The 10,044-nt window shown below is 31.8% G+C and overlaps 1 protein-coding gene across 1 annotated transcript; it reads right to left on the bottom strand.

The window, feature by feature from the left end:
- Positions 1–219: 219 nt before the first annotated feature.
- On the bottom strand, positions 220–7,031 carry LOC145125678 (putative leucine-rich repeat receptor-like serine/threonine-protein kinase At3g14840). The gene is made up of 24 exons (XM_079061104.1): positions 6,805–7,031; positions 6,133–6,307; positions 5,946–6,017; positions 5,765–5,833; positions 5,597–5,668; positions 5,396–5,467; positions 5,239–5,310; positions 5,069–5,140; positions 4,760–4,831; positions 4,585–4,656; positions 4,440–4,511; positions 4,268–4,336; positions 4,099–4,164; positions 3,523–3,585; positions 3,352–3,399; positions 3,190–3,233; positions 2,689–3,080; positions 2,331–2,526; positions 2,079–2,234; positions 1,878–1,996; positions 1,584–1,794; positions 1,263–1,500; positions 1,027–1,177; positions 220–932 (listed from the first exon to the last, which is right to left on the bottom strand). The coding sequence occupies exons 1-24, from the start codon at positions 6,896–6,898 to the stop codon at positions 549–551; spliced, it is 3,051 nt and encodes a 1,016-aa protein (XP_078917230.1). The 5' UTR covers positions 6,899–7,031; the 3' UTR covers positions 220–548.
- Between the last annotated feature and the right edge of the window lie 3,013 nt (positions 7,032–10,044).

The following is a 10,044-nucleotide window of genomic DNA, read 5'->3' as shown; positions in this document are numbered from 1 at the left end:
ATATATATACAATGTAAAAAGACACAAGTGAATATATATATATATATATATATATATATATATATATATATATATATATAATGACTAAATACATACAAAAATAAACATAATTAACTAAATATATACGGTCTAAACTATACTATCTTTTGAAATCATTATTCTTTTACTCTATTGATTCGATGATTCATAGTTTAACACTCATTAATTACTCGGAGAAACTAAAAAACATTATTTTTTGTATAAGAATACACAAGTTATACAAGTATACAGCTGCCTATTTCGTTAAGATTTATACAAATTATATAAAATATACAAAAAAAATGTGAAGCCGGAGGGAACAAGAGTCTCCGCCGGCCGCCCTGTGACGCCGTGATCCATTCTCCCCGGATCATCAATGACATGTTTTCAAACCATTTGCTACTCGCAAGACAAGAAACAACACACAAATTCAAATTGATCGTGTTTTTGTATTGCGCCAACAATCTAAACCCTAATTGCTAAAAAATATGTGTTCAACCAAAAACGAAAAATTCGAACCTCAATCTTCTTCAGTAGGATCTGGTATCGACGGATTGGATCTCAAACTGATCATCAGAAGACGTCAAAGAATAATTCGTACCTGTCGGAATAGTCGTCTGAGTTTGACCGCCGCTGTAACTGTTTTGACCTTTCATCTCACGTCGAAAGTCTCTCATCGCTTTGAATCTCAGATCTTCGGAGTATTCATTCGACTCCGGAATTATCTCCGGCACACAAGTTTTCCCGTCGAGCATACTTACAACCTCCGTCATCGTCGGCCTCACCGACGCAGAACCGTTTGTGCACAGAAGCGCTACTTTCACCACGGTTTCCGCTTCTTCTTTATTGATTCTCGACTCTAATCTCTCGTCAAAAAGCTCTTCGTATTGTTTACTCGTTTCCAATCGACAAGCCTGCATAATCGATTCAGAGAATAATTGAATCTACAGATAAATTTCAGTAAACTCAATTCAATTTTGGATTTGACTATGAAAATCCGAAACATACCCAATCTAGAAGACAAATGCAATCGTTTATTGGAACGTAACTGTTGTTCTTCTTTCCACTGACAATCTCCAACGCCAGGACTCCAAAGCTATAAACATCTGCTTTATCGCTCAAGTAACCCCAAAGTGCATACTCAGGTGCCATGTATCCTCTGCAAATAATGATCAAGATCTCATTAAATAACTATTTAAATAACCAAATTTGTCAGACTATTTTGCACGGATTTGAAGGATTACATCGTTCCAGCAACTCTGGTGCTAACGTGAGTCTTCTCCTCCTCATTTAACCTTGCCAATCCAAAATCTGATATTTTAGGGTTCAGATCTTTATCAAGCAAAACGTTTGTGGCTTTAATGTCCCGATGCACAATTTTGATCCTTGATTCCTCATGAAGAAAAGCTAAACCTTTAGCAATCCCAATACATATCTTGAACCTCGTTGCCCAATCCAGCATCAAAAGACTTTTTTTCGACTCTGTATTAATAACAAACAAATTATCGATACAAAATATGGAAATTTTGCTATCATTTAACAAGAATCCTGAAGAAGACACTCACCAAACAAAGCGTTTGCAAGACTATTATTTTCCATATACTCATAAACAAGCAACAATTGATCTTCTTCAATGCAACATCCATGGAGTTTAACAAGATTCGGATGTTGTAAGCATGAAATCACACCAATCTCATTCAAGAACTCACGGTTTCCTTGCCTTGATTGAGCTGAAAGCTGCTTCACTGCAATCACAGTGCCATCACCCAACGTACCCTGAAATCATCATACAAAATGTTATGTGAACAAACACAAAAACCATAATCACATAAATTAACGAGTTGTTTTACGATTACAACCTTGTAAACTGGCCCAAAACCTCCTTCCCCTATTTTGTTCGAACGGCTAAAGTTGTCAGTAGCTGATTTAAGTTGTTTATACGAAAACGAAATTGTTTTCATCGACATTCCTTCAAAATCTGTTCATGAAAAAAGTTATTTAAACAAATTCATGAGAAAAGATTTAATCAAATTGATTAAAGATTAAAGACAAATCCATACCTTTGTCATTGGCTCTATTTCGCCCTTTGAAACTTTTTCTCCGCCACAAAATGATCAAAATCAACAACAATACAAGACATGGAACAGCAACCCCAACACCGATAAAAACCGCAACTTTGTTTTTCTTTTTTCCACCTTCCGAACAAGTTTTAAAGTCTACACAACATTAAAAAAACACATGCACAAACCATTCAATAACCAAATGAGGAGAATTTTGTGATGAATCATGAATTATATATTTGAAGTGCATACATGGGTCAACATCAATAGCCGATACAAGAGGTCCATAGACTCCTCTTCTAGGAAAACGGGTCGTTCCTTTACCTGCCCAATAAAACCGTATCTCTAAAATGTTATTTGTCACACTAGCATTGAACGGTACAACCACCGGCCTCCCAAACCCACCAGCTGCTTCTTGAATATTGAAATTCCTTTTTACCCGTTGTCCCTATATCGCATACAACTTAATTAGCAGATAATAGATAGCAGATAAAAGATAATTAGAAAGAGATAACTACAAAGAGACAGAGATAGCGATAACAAATAGGCAGATAGCAGATAATAAATAATAGATAACAGATAACAGATAACAGATAGCAGATTGTATTACCTGAATATAAATATCAAATATCCGGCGACCAAGACTTCTAAACGTAGTATCGTTAATGAATACGATCTCTGCAAAGTGCAGATTAACCAAATACTCCCCGTTTTCCAAACAATAGCTGAAGTAAGTGAGCGTGATTGGTGATAGACGTGCGGTTGTGTACAGTTGTGGTAAGCTCGTGTTTCCTTGCAAAGATTCAACGTATCGCGTGTTTTGATAAACATTATCATCCATGAAGTCTCCTGTACTACTAAATCCCCAATTTTTGTCACTTTCATATAATTTTGCTGCACCACCATCCACGTCAGCATCTCCTTTGTAAAGAACCGATTGCCCGTTACTTTCTCTAACTGTCACATCATTCCCACCACAATTAACGTGCACCGAACACGCATCTGCCATAAAACAATATGAGAATCAACATATTAATATGATATAAAATCATACTTAATTGGAAGTAACTTAATCATGTAAGCTATATATGGATGTTTCAATAAAACTTACATCTACGACATGTGGTATCCTCCTTGCATGGAAGCACATCTTGTCTGTTGAAAAAAATAAAATCATATAGACATGATCAATGCATGTGTAAAAAAGGAGGATGAAAAGGATATATAAATGATAGGAAAACCAACGAAAAGTCGGACATTATCTTATTCTTACATTGGGTTTCCGGTTGAAGAGCTTCTAAACAAGTTTACGTATGTATTCCTAATATAACAACAAAGGAATATTACTTTATATAAAAAATAAAAAAAAACATATAAATTTATACATAAAACAAGCAAAAGATCGACTTGTATATTTGAGAAAGCCTGAATGAGAAGTCTTTACGTGTTTTGTTCGCATGAGGGTTGATTAGGTTCTTGCCATGTAAAATTGTTGTAGGAAAGATCACTGAACCATGTACATTAGTCAAATAAAACGTTATAATTTCTTAATTAATAGCAAAGAATGCATGACAAACTTTTAACATAAATATTCGAGTAAATTACACGAATGATCCCTACGGTTTATGGTAATTTGCGCGTTTGGTCCCTAACTTATTTTTTTAACTCGGAAGGTCCTTACTGTTTCTTTTTGTTAAGTGTTTGGTCCCTGTCTTACCTAAAAAGACTATTTTTCCCTTGATTTTTTAATTTATTTAAATAAACACACCTCAAATTCCACCTCCCTTACCTTACCTTACCTACCCTACCATTTTTCTCTATTTAAATAATAGTTTTTTTTAAGTAAGACAGAGCCCAAGCGTGTAACAAAAACAAACAGTAGGGACCAAACGTGTAACAAAAAGTAACAATAGAGACCTTCCGAGTTAAAAAAATAAGTTAGGGACCAAGCGCGCAAATTACCCTAAACCATAGGGACCATTCATGTAATTTACTCTAAATATTCACCAAATAAACTTACATAGCAGCCCCGTTTACCAACAACTCATCCGGTATGTCTCCACTTAGCATGTTACCGGTTAAAAACCTATTTAAGATGGTATCACTTGGTTAAGGTTTTTAATATGACTGTGACTGTGATTGTGACTGTGACTGTTAGTGTTATAGTATATAGTATATTTATGACTTACACGTATCGTAGGCTCCTCCCAAGGACGCTGTCAGATATTCCCCCTACTAAATTGTTAAAACTTACATCCCTATATATTAAATTCATTAACGAAAATAAGTCATTAAAAAGTATTTATACATAACATGGAGAATCAAAAGAATCGAATCGAAACCCATTTAGCATATACTTACAACAATTCGAGTTCTCTCACTTGCCAAATATAATCCGGTAATTCTCCAGAAAGGTTGCAATTTCTCAAGATCCTAAATTTATAAACAAAATGTCAGAATATATACACGATTTAGTACAAAATTTGAGAATTATCTGCATGCATACAATCTTATTAATGCTGTCGCATTTTCAAGGGGAGGAAATTGCTGAGAGGGACCAGTTATGTCACCAAGTCTCCTGCAAAATAAGAGTCACCATGAGCTAATAACTAAACAAAATTTAAGAAAAATAAGGAAAAAAAATTCACGAAATAACAAGTGGGTCCCGTGAGTCAACTCACAGATCAATTAGGCTCTCGAGAAGATTTATGTTTGAAGGAATCGGTCCAGTGAGTCCACTCGCCACCATTTCTCTTCAAAAACATCCGAATATTAGGATATTTATTTATGACTTTGTAATATAAATTTAAGCACAAAAAGACAACCGATAATAAGGACAATAAACAAGTTGTTCAAGTTGTTGTAGCATTGTTTTCACACAGATTTAAAATAGAGTAAAATTAATTTTAATAATGTTAAAACAGTTTGAAGGTGTATAATAAAATTGGACGACTTGACTAGTAACATATTACAAAAAAAGAACATCTTACAATCTGTTAAGCTGTTTCCAATTCTGTATAAAATCAGGTATGGGCCCACTGAAGTTGCATTCGTTTATCCTACTGTATTATACAAAAAATAATAGAAAATATAAATAAAAATTTCAATTTAATTTGTCCAGAAAAATAATTGCAAAACCAAATAAAGTCAAACATTTTACAAATTTGTTAGGTTTCCTAGTTGACCAAGTGCCGGCGGCAGCCTCCCTGTAAACCGGTTCGAGGACAACATCCTGAAAATTAATAATTTCAGTAAATAACTAATTTTTTCTTAAAAAGTAAAATAAATAAATAAATAAATTATACAGCTAGCCTTACAAATGTTTCAAATTATATAATTTCCCTAATTCGGGTGGTATTGTTCCTGAAAGATAGTTTGCTTCACAGTCCCTGAACAAGAATTTGAACTAAATATGAGTGTATCAAACCAGAAAAGCAAAAAGAATTCGACCCTTATAGTAAAATGTCAGAATTGCCCAGAAAACAAAAGTTAAAGGGTAAAAAAGGAATTTCACATACAGCCTTGTGAGAGTCGTAATATTGCCTAGTTCCGGTGGGATTGCCCCGGAGATACGGTTTCCAAGAATCGAACTGCAAATGGAAGGATAGACATAAAGATTTCTCAACTTCTAGTTCTCATAAACAAAAGATTATATATGAAACTAAAGGGTAAAAAAGAGATTTTACATGTCTTGCAACCGTGTTAGACCCCACTCAGGTGGTATTGTGCCTTGTAAGTAATTGTAAGCAACATCACTGCATAATGCATATAGAACGAATAAATTAAAATACTTCCAATTTTGTTAAATCCAACTTAACTAACTAAAGGGTAAAAAAGAGATTTCACATGGTCTAAAACAAGACTTACAATGATCGAAGGTAAGGAAGTTTTGCCATTTCAGGCGAAAGTATCCCATCAAGACTATACCACTTGTGTGTGCTGCATACATGAAAAATATTAAATGTATGATTTTATACTAAAGATTATAACCAAATAATGATATTTTATTTTATAAAAACTGATAGAAAAAAAGAAGGGACTTTGTAGTTTATACATCCTTACGACATGACAATCTGTATTGTTTCCAATGTTGCAATCACATCCGATGCTTGCATTAGCTTCACTTGATAATCTTGGGACTTGAAAAATCATTTCAAGATTGCAACTTTCACCATTAAATCTCCAACTTGTTGCATTCATGTCAGCAAGAATGTTTGAGACAGTTACCACTGAATCAAATTAGAAGAAAAAAAAAATTAAAAAAAAAAAAAATCATATCTTTTATAACCCAAAGTTTACAAGAAAGATTTTAGAGGTATATATTAGTAAAAATACAAAAGTCAAACTACTCATAAGTGGGATTTGAATGATTTAGTTTAATAATCATTGGATTCAGTTTACTCCCTAGATCATACCCAATAACAACAAACCTTCAATCATGAAAAGATGTACTATTTGGCTTATAAAGATTCGTATGAACTCTTAAAAGTTGCAATAAAAGATAACTTTTTGGATTTGGATTTGTAGAAAAGGTCGAAATTGTCCCAAATCCAAGAAAATTTTCAACTCCCATCTTCTTAACTGCTTCTTGGCATGCAAATCAAGATTCTTGAAGAAACAATAATTTAATATTTGAAGGCGAAATAAATCAAGAGTTTGGAAACCCATGTTCGTGAGATTAGAAAAACGGGGTTTTTGATATAATATTCGAGAAAAATTAGCTTACCTTCTTGTGGAGGCACAGTGGATTCAGAAAATCGAAGGGAGATGAGAAAGGCGAGAGTTAAGAACAGCATGAATCCGGGTATACTTTCCGCCATTGTTGCAGAGGTGAAGAGTTTGGTGAGGGAGATGAGAAGATAGAGATGAATGAGTGTGAAACTATTTGAGAGCAATCGGCTGCAATTCTTGAAGATCCATTCAGAAAATGAGTAAATAAGTCAATTGTGTATGGCAAGTTGTGCTGGTCTATATCAAGTAGTCATACATGAAATTCTTTTTTTAATATCTTTTGAACAGAGTCGTACATGAAAGCTACTAAAATGGTGATAGATACATGATACGTGTGGGTGTTTCTTGACTAGTTGGAAAAAGGGGGAGAAAATAAGAAAATTGGGTATATATTGTTACACCAAATAAGTATATAATATGTTTTGTTTGTCATCTTTTATTTGTCATTTTGTTAATATTTATAATAATTATCTTATCTTATGTTTGATTGACAAGTATTTATAGTTTTTTTTCTAGGAATAATGTTTCGTACGTTTGAAAGATTAATTATAAAGTATTGTTTATGTTTGGTAATAATTAAATAGTCTAGATTAAGTTTTAAGCCGATCACATAACCAATGAATGATACCAAAAACGTATTTGACAAAAATAGTTAGTAGCAGATAAATTTTAACATTCATTAAATTTATTATATTTTTCAAGTTTGAAGATATCGGGTTAATTTCAAGCAAAAGATCTTTATTAACCAACATATGAAACTAATATAATACTTTTCAACTAGATTAGATAGAATTATAGTAAAACCCAATCAGTAATTCAATATGTTTAAAATTTCTAAAAAATTAAGAGCGTATGTTTAAAGCAACATTTAACTAACAACCACTTTTGAAGTCAATTATTTATTTCTGATGAGATGACACCAAGTGTATATTACTAATATAGTAATATGTTTAATATCTAATTCAGTAATTAACTTAAAAGATATATTATATAAATATCGAATATATTCGAGAATTGTTATTCTTCAAGGTCCGTTTAGTTCAACTGGTATCTATAGGGAGTCGTTAGATTTGTAGGTTTGAAATGGAAAAAGATTGTACGGTATTTATTGGTGTATGTTTGACCAAGACTTTTATGCAATATGCATGTAAAATGTAATCCACTTGATCTTATTATTATTAATAATAACAATAACAGGCTAAAAGCCATGAGCCATCATCAATTTTTTAAGGCCTTTGGGACCCAAGTCTAACATGGCATGCAAGATTGCAAGACAACGTTTTCTTGATTGGATTGATATTTACATTTTTCATCCTTAATCTTTCGTAATGGTATAAAACTAAACCTTGTTAGTTTTTCTTTTTGTAATGGTCGATCATTAAACAATTAAATTTATAAGATAGAGGTCCACCACAAAATATAACCGAACCGGTCAAATTTAGCATGGGTGCATGACTAAAACTCTATAAGAGCGCCACCAATCATCTAAGAAGTTTTTTTTTTTTTTTTGTTTTATCATGTCATATGCCAATAATTTTGTTAAAAGAAAATTGTTATTAACTAAAACATTTTCCAACCATTGACCATTTTTTAAAAGGTTTTTTTTTAAAGTTAACTAATATACCATCATCTTTATGAAATATTTTATAAAGCCTAATCATCTGATTTATTATTTATTAAGCATAAGTAATATTAATAAAACTAAAAAGTACATAATAATAACATTACATTAAATCATTATATTAGGATATACGAAATTAAACAAGATACCACTAAATCTAGAGCCAATGTTTCGTATTTTATGTCATCGCATAACATTTGATCATATGCAAGTTGTTTGTTACCCATGTCTTGCGTATTTTCCTACATAATTTGTTATTATCTTCAAAGCTTGATTGATTCGTTTATCTCCTTCTTTTGTTTTGTTGCTTCATTTATCTCATAGTTATGTATCGTGTTAGCTTTGTTAATCAAATCTATTCTCTCACTCACTTCGTTGCCTGAGGTAGTCGATTTTCCTTTATGTTTCGTTTATGCATGTTTCTTTCCCATGGGGCGTACTTTGTTTCATCATCTTTAATGTTGATGCATTTTTGTGCACTTGATGGTGGTGTGTAATTAGACGGGCTAGTCTTTCTTTCCTTCGTATGAACATTGTTTACACTTCCCTCATTTTATTTGAGTTTGGCTTTAATGATTGTTCATATATACATGCTCATATTTGAATGACTTATTAGATGTGGAATATTTCAAATAAATTATAGATGAAAACCCATGGTATTATTTATGCAAATGAAGTATGCACTTAATATCTTCGGTATTTGGTGTTCTCATGTATACAATGCCAAATTTTCAGCTAGACATAGACATAATTTATTTAGACATTAAATAGCAATACTTTCTTATATTTTGACATTTTCTTTGTTTTGATCAGTTGGTATTCCATATGTTGATTGTCATGTAAAAACAAATCTCCCTCTAAAGATCTTAGGTGGGAAAACTTGTTGATGGAAAAAGTAATATGCAACAAGACGAATGTGTCTTTCTGCATGACCTAGATGAATGTTTTTTTCCTTGATCACCGATTATTCACTGATGATGAACTTATTAGTTATTACTTGTACCAAAAATTGCATGATGATCATATTGCGTTGCAGACATAGTTGAAGGAAAAAATATGAAATATTATATAAAGATGATGAGATTTTATAACATATAACACCAATAATGTTTTCTTTTTATACAAATAAAATGACACAAAGGAAGAATAATGTTAAATAAATACGACAAAATTATCATTTAATAAATAAAAAACGATGAAAATATCATATAACCATTACAAATATAATATTTAATATTATAGATTAAAATAAAAAAAACAGTATTCAAAAAGAAATAACAAATTTTAAATTATAAATATAATAAGAAAATAAAATGATACTTTATCGAACAAATGAGGTAAATCTCACAATACATCTAGTAAGACGAAAATGTTTGAATTGCAACCCAAAAAGCAATGCATTCTCTAATGGTAAAAATTACTTTTAGAATTAATTATTAATATTTAATCTACAAAAAAGATTATCATTAGAGAATCCAACATACGTAGCAATTTTGGGAAAATATCGACTATAGACATTTTTTAGAGTTGAATTCCAAAAAATAGATAAAAAAATCGGATTTACGGATATAGATAGATTCCGCGGAGGTGAGCTCTGAGGGCTTAACGAAATCC

This window comes from Lactuca virosa, chromosome 7 (assembly GCF_052849685.1).
Source record: "Lactuca virosa cultivar CGN04683 chromosome 7, Lactuca_virosa_CGN04683_v6, whole genome shotgun sequence".
NCBI classification, from domain to species: domain Eukaryota; kingdom Viridiplantae; phylum Streptophyta; class Magnoliopsida; order Asterales; family Asteraceae; genus Lactuca; species Lactuca virosa.
Note: the sequence above shows the minus strand (reverse complement) of the source record. Positions and strands in the feature narration are given on the sequence as shown.

What these genes read in the sequence shown, in the direction of transcription:
- LOC145125678 (XM_079061104.1), bottom strand. Translation starts at nt 6,898, where the DNA reads ATGGCGGAAAGTATACCCGGATTCATGCTGTTCTTAACTCTCGCCTTT. An exon ending in CTTCCTTACCTTCGATCATT is followed by an intron (nt 5,834 to 5,945) that starts GTAAGTCTTGTT and finishes TGCATTATGCAG; the next exon opens with TGATGTTGCTTACAATTACT. An exon ending in CCCTCATGCGAACAAAACAC is followed by an intron (nt 3,400 to 3,522) that starts GTAAAGACTTCT and finishes TTGTTATATTAG; the next exon opens with GAATACATACGTAAACTTGT.